Source organism: Scyliorhinus canicula, chromosome 27, assembly GCF_902713615.1.
Source record: "Scyliorhinus canicula chromosome 27, sScyCan1.1, whole genome shotgun sequence".
In the NCBI taxonomy this organism is placed as follows: Eukaryota; Metazoa; Chordata; class Chondrichthyes; order Carcharhiniformes; family Scyliorhinidae; genus Scyliorhinus; species Scyliorhinus canicula.
Window position 1 is genome coordinate 3,812,615 of NC_052172.1, and position 20,140 is coordinate 3,832,754.

General features: G+C 46.3%; 1 protein-coding gene across 3 annotated transcripts in view; it reads left to right on the forward strand.

The window, feature by feature from the left end:
* The window catches only part of supt5h (SPT5 homolog, DSIF elongation factor subunit), a 75,319-nt gene extending 55,179 nt beyond the window's left edge, over positions 1-20,140 (forward strand). For all 3 annotated transcript variants that reach the window (XM_038786191.1, XM_038786192.1, XM_038786193.1), the window contains 10 exons: positions 1,542-1,626; positions 2,974-3,084; positions 5,655-5,757; positions 7,244-7,371; positions 9,217-9,322; positions 9,467-9,625; positions 11,671-11,839; positions 14,043-14,246; positions 16,080-16,175; positions 17,226-20,140. In XM_038786191.1, the coding sequence (XP_038642119.1) occupies positions 1,542-1,626; positions 2,974-3,084; positions 5,655-5,757; positions 7,244-7,371; positions 9,217-9,322; positions 9,467-9,625; positions 11,671-11,839; positions 14,043-14,246; positions 16,080-16,175; positions 17,226-17,417 (1,353 nt within the window). In that variant the 3' untranslated portion in view covers positions 17,418-20,140. The remainder of the gene's footprint in view (positions 1-1,541; positions 1,627-2,973; positions 3,085-5,654; positions 5,758-7,243; positions 7,372-9,216; positions 9,323-9,466; positions 9,626-11,670; positions 11,840-14,042; positions 14,247-16,079; positions 16,176-17,225) is intronic.

Sequence of the window (20,140 nt, forward strand, 5' to 3'; positions counted from 1 at the left end):
GTTCTTAATTGTGGGCAGTGGTGCTGTAGAGCAATCTCGCTTCATTATTTATCTATTGTCGATACATTGTCAGTGGTTCTTCGCTGGCCAGCAGGAGGAATGTGTGAGTAATTTAATAAGAACCGTTTGTGTCCCACCTTTATTCAACCTCCCAGTGCTAAGAAACTGAGACTGGGAGCTATGGAAAGTAGGAACGTCGGGATCTGAATCCCAGCTCTTGGGTTACAACTCCGGGAAAATTGCCTCCCAATTATTTTTTAGCCAAGAGGCTATCCTGAAGGTAACCAGGGTGTGTTGGTGCTCCCTTAGAGAAAGCTGACTCATAACCTCTTTCCAGCTTGTCATTCACGGAAATTTGGAATTCTGTCTGTCTCCCTATTCTCGGTGATATTCGTGTGATTGTAGCGTGGGTGTTTCTTTTGACCCCACGTCTGGATAGAAAACACTTAACTGAATCCATGCTAAGTTTGGAAATTAAAATCTGTTTAATGTCATCCATTAGCTCTCTGCCACTTGCGTGTTAATAAGCTGTCTAGAACGCGGTGCAGGAAGGAAACAGAACTGCAGGTTTTTGCTGGCGTCCTTTCTGTTTGCCGCATGATCCACTTGGAGCATTGAAAAGCAGAAGATGCTGGCGGTGTGCTGAAGGTCATCTCAGAATCTGACGGAAAGACTAATTGGTTAATCTTTGTGCTGGGATTCTTTGTCAGGACTCTGGGCAATCCTGCTGTCCATTTTCAATTCAGGAGTGATTTTCTCCTCAGAAATGCTGGCGTTAAGATTGTTATCCTGTTTGCGTAGGGAGTGGACCCTCTCAGACCAGAAGGACTCTTTCAGGTTTTGTGCTGAGTTAACGCAAGGCAGCGGCGTGGATGCCATGTGTGATTGGTTTGGGAGATTGCAATCTGGCAGGAAAGAAAGTGGACACCGAGTGATTTCTGGACTTGATCATAGAATCTCTACAGTGCACAAGAAGGCCATTCGGCCCACCATTACTGCACTGCTCCTCTGAAAGAGCACTCTATCCAGACCCACTCCCCTGCCCTATCCCTGTAACCCCACCTAACGTGCACATCTTTGGGGCAATTTAGCATGGTCAATCCACCCTATCCTGCCCATCTTTCGGCTGTGCGAGGAAACCGGTACACCCGGAGGAAACCCACACAGTCACGGGGTGAAAGTGCAAACTCCACACAGACAGTCATCCAAGGCCGGAATCGAACCCGGGTCCCTGACGCTGTGAAGCAGACGTGCCAACCGCTGTGCCACAGTGCCGCCCCCGGGTTGGCTGTGTTCTGACAACCTCCCTCCCATAGCTTGTACATGAATAAATGACTACGTGTCTACATTATTGGAGTGCGCCCAGTACCGTAGCATCATATTCGATTTGTTGCGCCGGCATGGAGACGAGGAACAAGAGTTGTTGAGAAAACAAATGATGGCGTTTCCCTTTCTGAAGTGGGGGCTGCCTCTTGAACTTGCCTGACGATTAACCGTTCCTTCACCGGCTACTTATTTTTTGTTTTAACCGTTCATTCCAGCCAAGGGACGTTACCAATTTCACGGTGAGCGGCTTTGCCCCGATGAGCCCCCGGATCAGCAGTCCGATGCACCCCAGTGGTGGAGGTGAGTGAACTCTGAAACTTCTGCTTTGGTGGAGCACGGCCGTTGACAGGCAGGACCGAGTGCAAATGGATTGACCTAACTCTGTGATATTGCTATGTTTGGGTGACCTTTTGCTTTCTTGTCTAAGCTATATACCATTGATATCCTGCAAATGCAGTTTTTTCCCTTTAGTTTGTACGTTTTGCATGGGTAGCCACACTGTACTAATCTGCAAGTCATTGCTCGTCTTCCCTGTGACCTTTTCAGTGAATTCCCCTCCCTATTCAAATGGTGGCTTTATGGATCCACAAAAAGTCGATGAAATTTGTCGCAGTAATGAAATTCCTTTTCAAAGTGTTTTTACCTTATTTATGCAGTATTACAATATGTATAAGAATAGCTGAACTACTTCAGTTACTTTGTAAATTAATTTTGTTCCCTAACTAACAGAGCGGCATGGTGGTTAGCACTGCTGCCTCACAGGGCAGCACGGTGGCACAGTGGTTAGCATTGCTGCCTACGGCGCTGAGGACCCGGGTTTGAATCCCGGCCCTGGGCCACTGTCCGTGAGGGGTTTGCACATTGTCCCCGTGTCTGCGTGGGTTTCACCCCCACAGCCCAAAAGATGTGCATGTTAGGTGGATTGGCCACGCTAAATTGCCCCTTAATTGGAAAAAAATAATTGGGTACTCTAAATTTATATTTGAAAAAAGCACTGCTGCCTCACAGTGCCAGGGACCCGGATTTGATTCCGGCCTCGGAGCGACTGTCTGTCTGGAGTTCTCACGTGTCTGTGGGTTTCCTTTGGGTGCTCCGTTTTCCTCCCACAGTCCAAAAATGTGCAGGTTAGGTGGATTGGCCACGCTAAATTGCCCCTTTGTGTCGAAAGATGTGCAGTTTAGGTGGTGTTATGGGGATTGGGCGGGGGAAGGGGCCGAGGTAGAATGCCCTTTCAGAGGGTCAGTGCAGACTCGATGGGCCGAATGGCCTCCTTCTGCGCTGTAGGAATTCTATGGATTCTAGTAGCACCTGGGTAGGAGCCCAGACTGGACTTTGTGGTGATTCTTAATAGTCTCAATAATTGAATGGTCTGAAATCCAGTTTACTGCTGGGCGTTTGATGTGATCAGTTTACCTGCAATGTGAATTCAATATTCAGTGTATAATGTTTTAAAAATGTTCCTGTCCGCATGATCATTTGTCGATGTTTGATCTGAATGATTTCAAACCTGTTAATCCTTGATAATTGCAATTCCGTGACGTGTGCGATCATGTGTCGATGTGTGTCATACCCCCGTATACGTGTAGTTTTATTTATAGTGATTTTCTTGGCTTCTACAATGATGCAGATTAAATTTTGATTTTGCAGCCCCTCGAGGTGGTGGGTTTGGAGGACAAGGGGGAATGGGCCGCGGTCGAGGCCGGAGAGATAACGATCTGATTGGACAGACGGTTCGTATCTCGCAGGGACCTTATAAAGGTATGTTACGAAACTGATGATTTTTAAAATAATTGCAAGCTTGTGCTGTCTGTTCATGGCAACGTACACAACAAAACCTCAACACGGCTTAGCTGTTCCTGTGTACAATATTTAATTACTGTCTCTTCAGTGGCAGCTTAAGTTTGTGTTCTTGTGTGGCGGCACGGTGGGTCGCACGGCTGCCTCACGGCGCTGAGGACCTGGGTTTGACGCGTGTGGAGTTTGCACATTCGCCCCGTGGGTCTCACCCCCACAATTCAAGGATATGCAGGGTAGGTGGATTGGCCACGCTTAATAGGAAAAAAAAGTTTGTGTCCTTCACTTTATTAAAGCTCAAAAACAAAATCCTGTAAAGGTGAGAAGTTCTTAAAATGGCCGATAAATTGCAGTGTAAAAATCCGGGTAATTTTAGGCAGTGGTTTTATCGATGATGATATTTGCTACTTTCATCCCATGTTTACGCCGGTACTTACTAGTAGCTCTGCAATGATTGAAAGTCGAGATTGTTCCCGCTAACTCCTGTCGCCAATTGTCACTATCTGCCTGCCTCAGCATCGGAGAGGCCGCCCTCAAGCGAGGGAGAATATGGGACAAGGAAAAATGACTCGAGCCTTATCCACCATTCAAGTGGATCGTGATTGATCAGCAACTTAACTCTTGTCCACTTGACCTGGTTATTATAAACCTTAAGTAGACTTTTTTTGGACAGGAAATTTTCAAATTGCTACCGGCCAGTAACAGGCTGACAGATCCTTGTGCTGTCAACAGCAACTGGCGGCACTCACTAGAGACCTAGGATCCATGCAGGACCCCAGACCAAAGTCAATTGAGAAGCAGGCTGCAGATCATGGTGTATTGGGGGGGGGGGGGCGGGATAGTTGACAGAGGCTGGGGCAGTGAGATGGGTGAGGATAGTTGATGGAGGCTGGGGCAGTGAGATGGGGGGTATAGTTGACGGAGTCTGGGGCATTGAGATGGGGGGTATAGTTGACGGAGGCTGGGGCAGTGAGATGGCTTTTGGCGTGTGTACCTCTTCCTGATGCTGTGTACCTCAATCGGGCGCAAGAGTGCCTGATGGCGAGGGACCCTCCCTACACCCCCTCATCCCACTCTACCCCAGTCTTCCCTGAGATCAGGAAAGCCTTGAGGCTCCCATTTAATCCCTGAATCACCAGTAACTTGTGCTGAGCTCGGATGGCAGCCATGATCTGGAGATGCCGGCGTTCGACTGGGGTGAGCGCAGTAAGAACTCTCACAACACCAGGTTAAAGTCCAATAGGCTTGTTTGGAGTCACTAACTCTCGGAGCAAAGCTCACCTGATGAAGGAGCTGCGCTCTGAACCTGGTGTTGGAAGACCTCTTACTGAGCTTGGATATCATTTGACTCCATTTTGAGCCTAATTGACATCGCACTGCCAGCAGTCAGAAAAACCATGTCAGCCCCTTCGATCCCCGGACTTAATTGGTGGGGGAGGCAGGGGGGGTTGCCATTTCTGGGAGACGGGCGTGGGGGCCTCTCCTGTGACCTGGCCACCATGTTTCCCTCTACAATGGGCTGCAATAAATCCAACCCCCTGAAATCCTCAGGGTTTGTATTTGGTGAAAAAAGTAGTCACCAAAGAACAAAGAAAAGTACAGCACAGGAACAGGCCCTTCGGCCCTCCAAGCCCGTGCCGACCGTGCTGCCCGTCTAAACTAAAACCTTCTACACCTCTGGGGTCCGTATCCCTCTATTCCCATCCTATTCATGTATTTGTCAAGATGCCCCTTAAATATCACTATCGTCCCTGCTTCCACCACCTCCGGCAGCGTGTTCTAGGCACCCACTACCCTCTGTGTAAAAAAAAAAAACTTGCCTCGTACATCTCCTCTAAACCTTGCCCCTCGCACCTTAAACCTATGCCTCCTAGTAATTGACCCCTCTACCCTGGGAAAAAGCCTCTGACTATCCACTCTGTCCATGCCCCTCATAATTTTGTAGACCACTGTCGGGTTCCCCCTCAACCTCCGTCGTTCCAGTGAGAACAAACCGAGTTTATTCAACCGCTCCTCATAGCTCCATGCCTGGCACCATCCTGGTAAATCTCTTCTGTACCCTCTCTAAAGCCTCCACATTCTTCTGGTAGTGTGGCGACCAGAATGGAACACTATACTCCAAGTGTGGCCTAAGTAAGGTTATATACAGCTGCAACATGACTTGCCAATTCTTACACTCAATGTCCCGATTCACCTAGAGAAGTGGAATATTTCTCCAGAGGTCCAGGACAGAAACGCTCCTTTCATTCCTGTCATTTAGTTAGGCAAAATACATTTCTATATAATAGATGGTGTAAAATGCTCTGCACCCTTGAGCGGACATGCATCACACTGCTGTTTATGCACTCTCACTATTGGGGGAAACCTCATCTAGAAGCAGGATGTAGCAGTTTTATAAAGAGCCATTTCGGATTTTGCTCCAGAGAATGTACAGGGTGTTTGCTCGGTGCCTGGAATTTGGGTATTACAAGAGCGGCAATTCAATCCAGCATTACAAGGCTCTGGTGACGCTCTGTCTGCAATTGTTTCTACAGGTTATATTGGTGTAGTAAAGGATGCAACGGAATCCACCGCTCGTGTTGAGCTTCATTCCACATGCCAGACCATTTCCGTAGATCGGCAACGCCTCACGACAGTGTAAGTATCGAGATTCAGGCAAAGAGCTGAATTTTGAGAGCGCGGCGCACGTCTGTTGTGAGAATCAGATGAATGAAGCCGAATTGACTGGATTCTATTCATTACGAGAGTAGCAACAGCAACTTATATTTGTATAGCACCGTTAACATAAGAAATGTCCCAAGCTGCTTGACAGGGACATTGTACGTAAGGAGATGATAGGTTCAGGGGCCAAAGTTTGGCCAAAGAGAGAGGTTTTAAGGAGTGTCCTGAAGGAGGGAAGTGAGGCAGCGAGGTGGAGGAGGGGAACTCCAGAGCTTGGGGGCCCCGGCTACTAAAGGTGCAGCCACCAATATTGGAGCGATTAAAATCGGGATGCTTAAGAAGCCAGAATTAGAGACAGGCTGATATCTGAGGGCTGGGGGAGGTTACAGCGATACGGAGGGATGAGACCATGTCAAAGGAGAATGAGAATTTTAAATTGAGATTTAGTTTGACCTGTAGCCAACGTCGGCCGTGAGGAAATAGGAGATAGAGAAGTGAGACTTGGTGCCAGTTGAGATAAGAACAGCAGAATTTTGGGCGATCTCGAGTTTGTGGGGGATAGAATGTGGGTGACCAGCCAAAGAATCCAGACTGGAGGTAATGAAGGATTGAATGAGGGTTTTGACAGCAGATGAACTGAACCAGGAGCGAAGTTCATTGTTCTGGAGGTGGAATTGGCAGTGTCTACTGATGGCGTGACTGTGTGACTGGAATCTCACCGTTGGGTCAGTTGTAACATCAAGGTTGCAACAAGACTGCTTTAATCTCAGACTATACCAGGGAGAAGGTTGGAGTCAGTAGCAAGGGAACAGAATTTGGAGCAGGGATTGAAAGAATGGTTTGGTCCTCTTGCTATTTAGTTCTGTTGACATTTACCCCCCCCCGTGGTACCCTGATGGGTAAAGATCGCGAACAGAGCGAGAGAGATGGCTGTGGTTCTGGAAGCGGTATATTTCCAGCTCAGGAATTTGTTTTGCCCCAAGATAAGAAAATAACCTCCTCATGTTCACTGTCTAGGCTGACATGAATAGTGACTGTTCAGGATGATGCACTGATGGTGAACTGAACCCAAAACAGTTGAGAGAGGGGTGGAACAGAGAAAAGTTTAACCCATTGACAATTCTTAAATTATTGTTTATATTAAATAAAGTTCTGAAAAGTTTGAATCGCCTTTATTTATCTAATATTTTCCTGCCTGGAGTTGTCACTATCACCTCTGGGACTGATTTGTTTTAAGCCTCACAGTCCACGTCGCAATGTTATCCACCATCTGATTATTTATTTATTTTACCCTCAATTTCTCCTTCAGTTGTTGCCAGGACAAGGCTGTCGGGTCTTAATTTCCAGTGTCCGTATTTGGCTAGCTTCCCTTCTCAACTGTACTTAGCAACCCTTTACTTGTATAGCAACCCTTTACTTTTCGTAAGGGAAAATACTAAAAGGCTGAATGTTTGAATTTCAGGGACTCAAAGAAGAAGGGCGGCTTGACATCTGCTTACAGTCGTACCCCGATGTATGGCTCCCAAACCCCGATGTATGGCTCAGGATCCCGGACGCCCATGTACGGCTCCCAGACACCTTTACACGATGGTAAGATCACTCGAGCAGATAGTGTCCTGGAACGTACTGCATGCGAGGGTGGTGGGAACAGACAATCCGTTATTTCGAAAGGAAGTTGGATGGGCATTTGAAGGACTTGTAGACAAAGGGGACTTGTAGCTAGCAGGAGGCGGTGGCATAGTGGTATTGTCACTGGACTCGTAAACCAGAGACACAGATAATGCTCTGGGGGACCCAGGTTCAAATCCTGCCACTGCATGTGGCAAAATTCGAATTAAATGAAAAGTCTAATGATTAGCATGAAACAATTGTCGTAAAAACCCATCTGGTTCACTAATGTCCTTTTAAGGAAGGAAATCTTCCGTCCTTACCCGGTCTGGCCTACATGTGACTCCAGACCCACAGCAATATGGTTGACTCTTAACTGCCCCTTCAAGGGCAATGAGGGGTGGGCACTAAATGCTGGCACAGCCTGCGACGCCCACATCCATGAACTAATTTTAAAAAATGGACCGAATGGCCCCCTCCTGTGCTGTAAATGAGTCTATGACTCTAGTGTCTTTTCTTAAAATCCTTTTCAATACCCATTTGCTCACTAATCATTTTAATTATATTCCTGGATTCAAATGGCTTCATTAGCTAGCAATCTAGGTATCACAGAAGGGTACTTGAAGGATACTTGTAGACATAACAGTCAATGCCATACTTCAAGGCTAGGATATATTGTGATGTCTATGAGCTGCAGTTGTGCGTCCAATAAATTCAAAGGAATGACTTATCAATGCATTCAGGATCTGAAGATCTTAATTTTTAATGGTTTTATTACAAGAAGGGCAGAACCTATTGCCCCAATAGTTGATGTATACAAACCCAGACCAGTCCAGATTTGCTCAGTATGGCCAATTAACCCCATTATAGAAATTATCGAGCACTATTTCCATTTGTGCTGACTTGCTCAAAGGTGTGTTTATTTCCTGACTATCTCTGATCATCTGGTGACAAACTGCACTCTGTCCCAAAGTCAGTACGTCTGATTTAAGCGGACATTAGCGCAGTGTTTTTTAAACTTTTTTTTCAAGGACCCATTTTTACCAACCGGCCAATCTTCGGGATCCAACCCGGCCGGCCTTCGCGACCCACCATTTTCTCTTACCTTGTTGCTGACAAAAATGGAGGAAATGGTTTTGGGTCCCTTTGGCCCCAATGGTCCCTTTGGACCCACGAACTTGGGGGGAAAAAAAAGGCTGCGACCATATAAAAACAAATGCGGCCGCACTGCGTGCGTGCCCGATCATCGTTGCGCATGTTCATAGTTTTGTGCATGCGCACCGATGATCGGGCACGCATGCGCAGTGCGGCTGAATTTTAAAAATCTATTCCTGGCCATTTTGAAGGCCGCTTGCAGCCGGCTGTTGCGCGCGGGTTCGCACGATCGGGAGTGCCGCAACGGACGGCTCCGTGACCCTCCTGACATCCGTCCGCAGCCCACCCGCGGTTCGCGCCCCCGTTTGACAATGCCTGCATTAGAGAAAACATTCCTGTGCATGCAAGGAGATTCAGAGGGAGAATTGGTGTTGGGGACCGAGACAAGTGGTTTAAGTATAACTTGAAACACTAAATCTTTTTGTGAGAGCATGTGTCACCCATGTGTTGGCTGAGGCATGTCTGAGGAGGGCAAACGAGAGCAAAGAAGTGGGGAGTGGGCAGGGGCACCATGTTGGATGTCGCAGGAGCCTCCATTGTTAAAATCGTTACAGAATCTCCACTTCAATTGCATCTAAAGCAGTCAGGTGTTGAGTCCAATCTTATTCAGCCCTGCAACTGAAATGGTGGCGAATATCAGTATGCCTCAAACTTTTATTCCTTTGCTTCTAGGAAGCCGAACTCCGCATTATGGCTCCCAAACGCCCGTTCACGATGGGAGTAGGACACCTGGACAAAGTGGTGCTTGGGATCCTAACAATCCCAACACGCCTTCCAGGTTAGTAGCACTGAAACCAGATCTGTACTGTTCAGCTTATGGCAGAGGTTACCTACTGGAATGATACATTGATTTATCCCTCCCCCCCAGATGTATGTGCTCTTCCTCTCCTTGCAACTTTGACTTTTTTCTTTGATTACACAGGAATGACGATGAGTATGATTTCCCTTACGATGATGAGCCTACCCCTTCGCCACAGGCATATGGCGGAACACCCAACCCACAGACTCCAGGCTACACGGATGTGCCATCTCCACAGGTTAATCCCCAATATAACCCTCAAACACCCGGAACACCAGCAATGTAAGTATTTGGAAACTCAGTTGGGCACATAGATTGAGTTTGTCGCAAGTAGAGACCGACACTAATTTTCTAGTCAATTGTTATGGGCCAGGGTTTAGAGAACCCCAAAGTGTATCATGGAGTTCACCTGACCCACAACTTTTAATAGATTGTGGTATGGGGAGCACACGGCCCACTCTACAGGGTGTTACAGCAGAAATGGAAAAGTAATTTTTAAAGCAAAACAATGTTTATTCTATGAACTCAAGTTAACGTTTTCAAAACATACAGTGAACGTCTTAGCAACCATTAATTCAAATACAACCCCAAAGAATACAACACTAAGTAATCTTTTAAGCTTTCCTTTTAACATCCATTAGACTTAAAACACCTTTTACCAGAAGCACATCAGGTTAAAGTCACTTCTGTTATTAGGTTTAAATCACCAGGATCGATTTACAGTCTTTAGATTACAGATTACAAAGAGAGACTCTAATACACCTTCTGGCTGTGACTGCAGCTATCAAGCTCTGAAAACGAAACTAAAGCACACCTTGCAGCAAACAGCCTAAAACGAAAGTAAAAAGCTGACAAGACAGCCCAGCACCACCCACTCTCTGACATCACTGCAGTAATAAACACCCATTTCTTAAAGGTACTCTCGCTACAGATATTTATATACATACCCATTTATAAACACCCATTTCTTAAAGGTACTCTCACATGACACCTCCCCCCAAGAAAAAAAACCCATCAACTTCAAGATGGTTTCATTTTTCACCTTTTCACCATCCTTTAAGAAATGCACACAGTAAATATACTTTTTTGTGTCACAAAAACAACACACGCAAACAGGTATAATAATATAGTCCTTTTTTTTCTTCCTCCAACTGAAATCATTCTCGATTGACAGTCTCTTAGAACAAGAAGGTCTCTGCACGATCCGTCCATTTCTCTACGCCTCGGCATTTCTCTTTAAAGTCAGATACTTCAGTTCAATCTGATCAGAGTCCATTGTAATTCTCCAACACAGGAGCATTGGTTATCACAGCTTTTGGGCAGTCAAATGCCTGTTCAAAGTTCGCTGTCCATTGAAATGTTCGACGTTTCTGCACCAATTTCTTAAAAATACTCTCACATGACACACTAGTGTGTGCCGAAACACGTTAGCAGGTGTAGGCCGTTCAGCCCCTCGCGCCTGCATCGCCACTTAGCTGGATCATGACTGATCTTCAACCCTGAAGCCATCTTCCCACACTGTCCCTTAATGCCATTGATATCTAGAAATCCATCGAACTCTACTTCGAGCATACTCTGTGACTGAGTCTCCACAACCCTCTGGGGTAGAGAATTCCAAACATTTACCACCCTCTGACTGAAGAAATTCCTCCTAATCTTAGTCTTAAATGGCCTTTTGCTATTCTGAGACTGTTTCCTGATACTTTGGACTGTGGAAGGCAATCAGAGCACCTAGAGGAAACCCATGCAGACACTGGGAGAAAGTGTGGAGTTAGCACATTCTCCCCGTGTCTGTGTGGGTTTCTTCCGGATGCTCTGGTTTCCGCCCACAATCCAATTATGTGCAGGTTAGGTGGATTTATCCACGCTAAATTACCCCATAGTGTCCAAAGATGTGCAGGTTAGGTGGGATTATGGGGACAGGGCGTGGGCAGAGGTCGGCAGCAGCTCTTTCGGAGCGTCGGTGTAGACTCAATGGTGGAGCAGGCTAGAGGAGCAGGATGGCCTACTCTTCCTTCCGATTGATCAAACTCTTGATAGGAGATATCTATCAGATCTCCCCTCAATCTCCTTTACCACATGGAGAACAATCTCGACTTCTCCAGCCTAACTTTGTAGCAAAAACTGCCGTTTGGCTTTATCCCCAAAACCATTCTCGTAAATCTCCTCCTAGATTCTCACAACCGTTCTAAAGAGGCGGGAAACAACTGGATTGCTGTTTGCACTGGTTTCAGCTGCCTTTGTACAAATTGTTACTCTTAGAAAGGTGGCTCAGGTGTGACTAATTGCGATCTACCATTGTTTAACCTTTATCATTTGTCTTTCAGGTACAACACTGACCAGTTTTCTCCATATGCAGCTCCATCCCCTCAAGGATCTTACCAGCCCAGTCCCAGTCCACCGAGCTATCACCAGGTCGCACCAAGCCCAGTGGGCTACCAGAATACTCACTCGCCTGCAAGTTATCACCCAACACCTTCACCCATGGCATATCAGGTACGTTTTGAGGGAGAACCTCTGTGAATTTACTTGTCCAAAGTCAAAAACCCCTCGGTTTGGTTGTCGATCCAAACTGGGCAGCGGTTGGGATTCTGTAACTGCTCAGGTGACATAGGAATTAGGAGCAGACGTCGGCAATTCAGCCCTTCGAGCCTGCTCCGCCATTCAATCAGATCATGGCTGATCTCGTCCTGGTCTCTAATCCATCTCCCCGCCTGTTCCCCATATCACTTTAACCTGTTTTTAAAATCAGAACTGTGCCTGTCTCATTCTTGAAACCATTCTCGATTCCACCGCACTATGGGACAGCGAGATCCACAAATTCACCAACCTCTGCGAGAAGTAGTTCCTCCTCATCTCGGATCTAAATCTTCTGCCTCTCAACCGATACCCGAGGTCTCTCCAGATTGCTCCACAAGGGCGAACATTTGGTCCAAGTTTACTTATACGCCTCGATCAGATCCCCTCTCATCCTCCTAAACTCCAGTGAGTTTAAGCCCAAACTGTTTAATCTCTCCTCATACGTCAACCCTTTCATCCCCGGAATCAATCTGGTGAACCTCCTCTGAACTGCCTCCAATGCCACCACATCCTTCCTCAAATAAGGAGACCAAAACTGGACACAATACTCCAGATGTGGTCTCACCAACACCCCATACAATTGCAACAGCACTTCTCTACTTTTATACTCCAGTCCTTTTGCAATAAACACTAACATTCCATTTGCCTTTTTAATTACATGCTGTACCTGCATATCGACTTTCTGCGATTCATGACCCCTGGTCAGATGAGAGGATCGGTACAAGGGTTCTTTAGGCGGTGGCAACCTTTCCTCGACTTTCTGGCTCAACGATAGGGTACTGGGACAGTAGCAGCAGCAACCCGGGGGGAAGGGGGAGGGAAAAGGGGGGAAGGGGGAGGGAAAAGGGGGGAAGGGGGAGGGAAAAGGGGGGGGGGGGGGGGTCGACGATGACTATGTTTGTTTATTTAATTTTAATTTATTTTTAAGTTCTCTTGTTGGGGTTGGGGGGGTGGGGGGGATATGATACATGCGTTGATACGGCCTGGGGGGTGGTACAGTTGTTAGGGGTTATTTTGTTGCATTTCATTGTTTATTATATTTATATTTTCTGTATAAAATTCCAATAAAAATTATTTAAAAAAAAAAAGATATAAAGAATGGCCACTTGGGAGAGGTATTGGCGTGCTGCTGGGACCTCCTGTGCAACATAGCTAACATCCCATTTATTGCACATTTTTAGTTCCCACAGGAAAGATTGCTTGAATCACTGCAGTCCTTGTAATGGTGGATACCCCATAGTTGTGTTAGATAGCAAAGTCCAAATTTGTTATTCTTTTCTTTTTCAATTAAGGGGCAATTTAGCCTGGCCAATCCACCTACCCTGCACATCTTTTTTGGGTTGTGGGGGTGAAACCCACGCAAACACAGGGAGAATGTGCAAACTCCACACGGACAGTGACCCAGGGCCGGGATTCGAACCCGGGTCCTTAGCGCCGTAGGCAGCAATGCTAACCACTGTGCCGCCGTGCTGCCCTCAAATTTGTTATTCTGAATAATCAGTGCATGTTCAAGAGCCACGATTGGCAGTCGGATAAATGATCAGACACTATTTTATTTTTTTAGATAGATAGATAAATATTACCCAGGCACTCTGAGTACTCTCCTGCTCTTTATCAAATTATGCAGAGACACCTTTCCCACCCATCTCAAAACGATGGCAGCATACGATAATGTAGCACCTACTTGGGACGGGACATGATCTTTTATCCAGCTTCTTTTACTTAGTACAGGTTCAGTAAGAAGTCTTGCAATACCAGGTTAAAGTCCAACAGGTTTGTTTGGAATGACTACCTTCCGGAGCGTAGCTCCTTCTTCAGGTGAGTCAGCTGAGGAAGGAGCTACTTTCCGAATGCTAGTGATTCGAAACAAACCTGTCCAACTTTAACCTGGTGCTGTAAGACTTCTTACTGTGCTCACCCCAGTCCAACACCGGTATCTCCACGTCTTAGTACAGGTTGTTCATAAAGGTTGCTTTGTTTTCAGGGACGCCACTTCAGCTCAGTGATTCTCCCCCCCCCACCACCTTTAACGTTGGGAAATAAATTTGTCTTTTCGCAGTACACGAGCTGTTTTTGTTCCCCCCCTTCCGTCTCACTCACGCCATGTTTTGTGTTACAGGCAAGCCCGAGCCCAAGCCCTGTCGGCTACAGTCCGATGACGCCGGGGGCTCCGTCTCCTGGTGCGTACAATCCTCACACACCCGGCTCCAATATCGACCAGGGCTCCAATGACTGGGTAACGACAGACATCATGGTTAAAGTGCGCGACACCTACCTGGACGCGCAGATCATAGGACAGACTGGGGTGATCCGCAGTGTGTCGGTACGTACCGCCGTGGCCATATCGAACAGCGGGATGGAACCTAAATGCATTTTTAACAGCAGGCACTCCGCGGAGAGAGTTTAGTGTCAGAAATATTCAGTAGTTTCCAAAGTGAATCAGGATTCACAAATGAAAGGCAGCCATATTAAGGCATAAAAACAGAAAGTGCCGGAAAAGCTCTGCAGGTCTGGCAGCATCTGTGGATGGAGAAACAGAACGTTTGGAGTCCATACAACTCTCTGAGCATTGTCCGAAACCAAGATCAAGCTATCCCCCTCCCTGTGTGCGGTTATTGGATAGGCACATGGAGCACACCAGAATGACAGGGAGTGGGATAGCTTGATCTTGGTTCCGGACAATGCTCGGCACAACATCGAGGGCCGAAGGGCCTGTTCTATGCTGTACTGTTCTATGTTCTATGTTCCTTCAGAACTGGCATTATCTGTCAAGGCATTATCGTGTCAAAATTGCCGCAGCAAAATATTGTCGACAACTGGAAGTAGACAATAGATGGAGCAATCGGTCTGAGAACGTTCTGGAAATAGAGCAGTGTACATGCAGGACTTTAAAACAGTTCTGTGGGGTATCTGGTAAAGGTGAGATTGAATTTCATCCCTCCTTTACCAGATCGGGGCTGGTTTAGCACAGGGCTAAAGAGCTCGCTTTTAAAGCAGGCCAGCAGCACGGTTAAATTCCCGTACCAGCCTCCCCGAACAGGTGCCGGAATGTGGCGACTAGGGACTTTTCATTTGAAGCCTACTTGTGCCAATGAGTGATTTTCATTTCATTTCATTTTTCCTGAGGTGATTTTTGAAGTACGATTTCACTCTGAATCCTCACGCTGGCTTCCTTTCTCATTCTTTCATTTAATGTGGGCATCACAGGCAAGGCCAGCATTTTGTTACCCATCCCGGACTGCCCTCAGGAAGGTGGTGCTGAGCCAGCCTGCTTCAGTCCGTAGCAGTTTGATGCAACTGAGTGGCTTGCTGGGACCTTTCAGAGAGCAGCTCACAGTCGGCCACATTGCTGGCGGGTTTTATGGCAATTGACAGTTTCGCGGTCACTGTTACACATTCCAGATTTATTAATTAACTGAATTCATTATTCAAATTTTAAATCCGCCAGTTGTCATGGTGGGATTTGAACCCATGTCCTCAAAAGCTTTTGTCCGAGCCCCTGAACTATTAGTCCAATGACGTTTCCACTGCACCACACCATATGTGGGGTGTTCACCATAGAGTCCGGTTATGTGTGAAAAATGCGTGCTTTTAACATTCCGGGGACCAGTATCCCTCAAAATGTGGATTGCAGAATTCCACTTAGTATATTGTACTTGTTCCTGTTTTGTTTGGTTTGGTAATGCTGGGGGGGAGAGAGGATGAGGAGACATTTCTGAACTTGCCATAGCTTTAGAGACCCCAAACATTAACTGCGTGAGGGAGCCTTATCTTGTTCAGCTGCCAAAAAACTCACTTGTTCTTCTCCGCCACCCTGCCAGCTGCAACTGAGTTCAGACAAGAGTCCGGTAAGAGTGACCATTTTTATTCTGGAGATGGGGGTTTTGCTGGAGAGAAGTCGGCACAAACAAGCTTACATAACTTTTTCATTCCCCATTGAAATATATTACAAACCGGCACCTGTATTTCTGCAGCACCCACTAAGGTCGAACTAAGGTACTCGCCCCCCCCCCTGTAAATTACTTTGAACGACCACTGACTGTTGTGCAGGCAAACCGGTAGAGAAAACTGCACCGCTCGGACGGTCCAGGAGGGGAATGTAGAATTCTAATGTTTGTGTAAGCTTGAAGGAATGTTGTGTCATTTCCCCCTGCAGGGTGGCCTGTGTTCTGTGTATCTGTCCAACAATGACAAAGTGGTCAGCATCTCGAGCGAACATCTCGAACCTGTTACCCCTGTGAAGAATGATAAGGTAAGAGACAGCTAACTCCTATCCACCTGCTGCCAGAACCAGTTGCAGCAACTCCTTCTGATTTGGGCTACTGTGAGAATGTCTCTCTCTCCCTCCCCCCCCCCCCCCCCCCTGTTTTGGGAGGGGGGGGAGACAAGAACTAGGGGACACAGCTTAAAAAGGGCGTCCCCCTTTTAAGATGAGGACAATCTTTCTTCTCAAGGGTTGTTAATCAAAGTTTGCTTTAAGTAAAATACATTTGCAACAGTGTGCAAAATACTGATGGGCAATGCACTATAAATATATATGTTTTAATGGTGGTTGTATATTTTCTTTTTACAAATCCTTCCTGATGAGGCACTGGATGATGCGGGGTTAGACAGACCTTTCACATCTGGTACTTTGCTCACACAGAGCTCAGGCTGAAGGGGCTGAAAGCTTCCTCCGTCTGCTGACTGTGTGAGGGTTTGGCTCAATCTAAGTCGGTGCAAGTCACCAGCCACAGAACTGCCCCCAATTAGTTTCTAATTGGCAATCGCTCTGAAAAGCTGCTGGGCGAAGTCACGGCAGATTTTTCAAGCTCACTGTTGTGGAAGAATTGAGGGAACTCATTCTTCATCTAATCACCTTGACCAGACTTGGAAGTGTTTGAAATGGCCCAAGTATCCCCCGGCGCAGCGTTAACACCTGTCAACTCTGAGCAGGAAATTCATAAAACTAGTGTAAAAACAAATGAGGCAGGCACCACTTAGACTGATATTTTAGATTTTGATTTATTGTCACGTACCGAGGTACAGAGAAAAGTATTGCTCTGCGTACAGTCCAGCCAGATCGTTCCATGCATGAAGAAACAGGACATATAATAAATACGTACATAGACATCGGTTGAAGCATGCGGAGTGTAGAGCCTAATCAGTAGAGAGATCAGCTCAGTCCATAAGAGGGTCATTCAGGAGTCTGGTAACAGCGGGGAAGAAGCTGTTTTTGAACCTGTTCGTGCGTGCTCTCAGACGTTTATATGTCCTGCCCGATAACCGACAGTTGAACTGTTGCCACTTTCTGTACCTGCAGGTGAAGGTGATTCTGGGTGAAGATCGGGAAGCCACGGGCATGCTACTAAGTATTGATGGCGAGGATGGAATTGTTCGAATGGAACTGGATGACCAGCTGAAGATTCTCAACCTGAGATTCCTCGGGGTCCTCAGTGAAGAGGGAGCGACGAGTACAGCGTCGTCTGGCAAAGATGTATATAGTCGAAAGTAAAACTCTCTTTTTGTGAAGTTTCTTTGTGTTTGGATCTTTAGGTTTCTCCCCCTCCTCCCTTGTGTTCTTGCTTTGATAGTGTCTTGCTTACTGTGGCCAGGTATTAGCAGTGGTTAAGCTAAAGGACCGAAAACAACAGCCGCCACTCGTTGGATGGCAAAGAAATAATGACGGCTGAACGTTTTTTTTTTTTAAAAAGTCCTCGAGACACGAAATGGGTTATTGATGTATTTTTTTTTTAAAAGCACAACACAATGATTTGTGTGTGAATAGGTAACTGAGTCTGTACATGTGAGACTTGGCGCGAAAGTTAATACTTTTTGTAGCGATCGAATAGTGCTCCTTTGGGACAATACTGAAGGCTATTTTTGTAATAATTAGGAGCATTTGTACAGGTGTGAGAAGTCGCATGAAGGAATAGCCAGTTCTGACGGAAATAACCGCAATTATTTTTTAACAAGCTAATTGAAAAGAAAAGGTTCATTGTGTAAATTTCTATTATTGAAAGCTTTTTACTTTGGTGCTTGTTTTGAAAGCATTTGTAGGATACTTTGAAATGAACTCAATACAGGATATCCCATTTCCAAGTTTCAAGGGCAAATCTTCAAGGGGTTTAGGACAGCGTTAGCACTAAGGGGTGTGAGTTTGTTCCTCACGGTCCATTCCCCAGATGTGCTGTCATTCTTCCAGATCCCTTCTGTTTGCTTTCAGTTCCAGCCAAGGCGTCCGGTTTCTGCGTCTACACCAAAGGCTGCCCAGAGTATATTTTGAGCACAGCGTGGCACTGTGAATAATCTTTCCAATAAGAATCGGGCTCTTAAACTAACTTGAAACCTAGAATGTATATCAGTCGGATTTAAATCCTCTGCTTTTCGGACTCCAAGGAATCAAAGGGAAAGAATGTGGCGATTTTATTTTATTTTTTTCCCTGTGGAATCTACAATTTCACGCTCTGTTTTTCTCTGGGTATGTTGGAGATCTGTTGGTTAGTGCTGCTGCCTCACAGCACCAGGGACCCAGGTTCAATTCCAGCCTCGGGTGACTGACTGGGTGGAGTTTGCACATTCTCCGCCCGTGTCTGCATGTGCTTCCTCTGGGTGCTCCGGTTTCCTCCCACAGTCCAAAAGACGTGCCCTGATAAAATTGCCCCTCGAGTGTCCAGGGATGTGCTGATTGGATGGGGTTACGGGGATAGGGCAGGGGTTGGGCCTAGTTAGGAGCTCTTTTGGGGGGTGGGTGCAGACACGATGAGCTGAATGGCCTCCGTCTGTACCGTAGGGATTCTATAATTCTAAAATCGATTTTTCGGTGCTTTCCGCGTCGTGCACTGGACACTTCTCTCCATAAATATGACAAAGGAGGGGATGGGCGTTCCTTCCAGGTTAGGTTCTGATGGGGAGAAGTTTCACACAGGCTCCTAGTGCCTCACACACACCATGGCAGAGATGCGAACACAAATCATTTTCCAATAAGCTGTGTTTCCAAAGGACGGTGTTTTTGTCTCCCTGAATCGGTGGCAGCAAGTTCCTGCATCGCATGTTCGTTCTTTCGCACCTCCTCATTCAGCTTGGAGGCCCAAGAACTGCTAGTCACTGACTGCTTTGTGTAAGGCACTAGCACAGCTTCTGAGCTGGCATAGCCTGTGTTGGTTGCCCCTCTTTCCCCCAGGTTTGTGAAATCCTGCTGCAGTTATAGCCATAATAAGGAATGAGAGTTATGATGAGGCTTTCACCATTGTGAAACCCATTATGTTTGGTTTTGCAATGTATGTTTTCATACAGTGATAGAAATGTCTGAGGTCCAAACTGGGCTTTGAAGTGCGTCACTTGACCATCAGGGTTCAGTGTTTTACGTTAAAATGTCGAAGTTGAAATGCTCTGGCATGTGAAAGGAAGTGGCAGCATTGCTGGTGGGAGTGGCCTGGTTTGGTTTGGATTCCTGACCTTGGCTGTACCACTGAGTCAGTGAGGAGGTCAGAATCTTGGAGGGAAGGTATTGCTGGGCTCCTCCTCTCCAGAGATGCACCAAACATGACTGGCACGCGGGCCGGCGGGTCGTCTGCAAACAGGTGGCACGGAGGGAAAACTGGCCAAGCCGTGGGCAGGTTTTGAACACGGACTCGACCTAATGACGCACCTGAAGTCACCAAAAAGAAAAAGGAGAATTTGACTTTGTTTCACAAGAGCACAATCAGCTTGAGGTTTCATCAATCAGATGAGCCCTTATAGATTCTGGAGCTCAAATTCATTGCGCAGGAACCTGCTGCAAGTTAATTTTCTACATTGTTAATCGGAGGAGTATGTCGCCTGCTTCAGACTCGTTCTGAATTATCATCACGGGGACTAATGTATCGGAGAACATCTGTGATTCTTTAAGCCTAATATTATTTCAGATATATATATAAAACATACAATAAATATATGGTTGAAAAACTGAAGAAATATTAGAATTTGGGGTAGATGTTTTCCTTGTTTGAGTTTAAAAGACATGTGGACAAATAAATGCTCCTAATCCATTCAACCAAAAGAGAATGTTTAGGTTATTTTACAATGGCCACTGCTAGCATCTGTTCCTACTAACTTGTTTGCTAAATGTCTCTTTCTGATATAAAGGTGTGTTTCTGTGGTTTGGAAATACCACTGTATGGCCAATATTTGAGCTTGTAAACCCATTTTTTGTTCTGAATGGAGTCAATAAAAAAAATAAGATTTGCAGATCTTAAA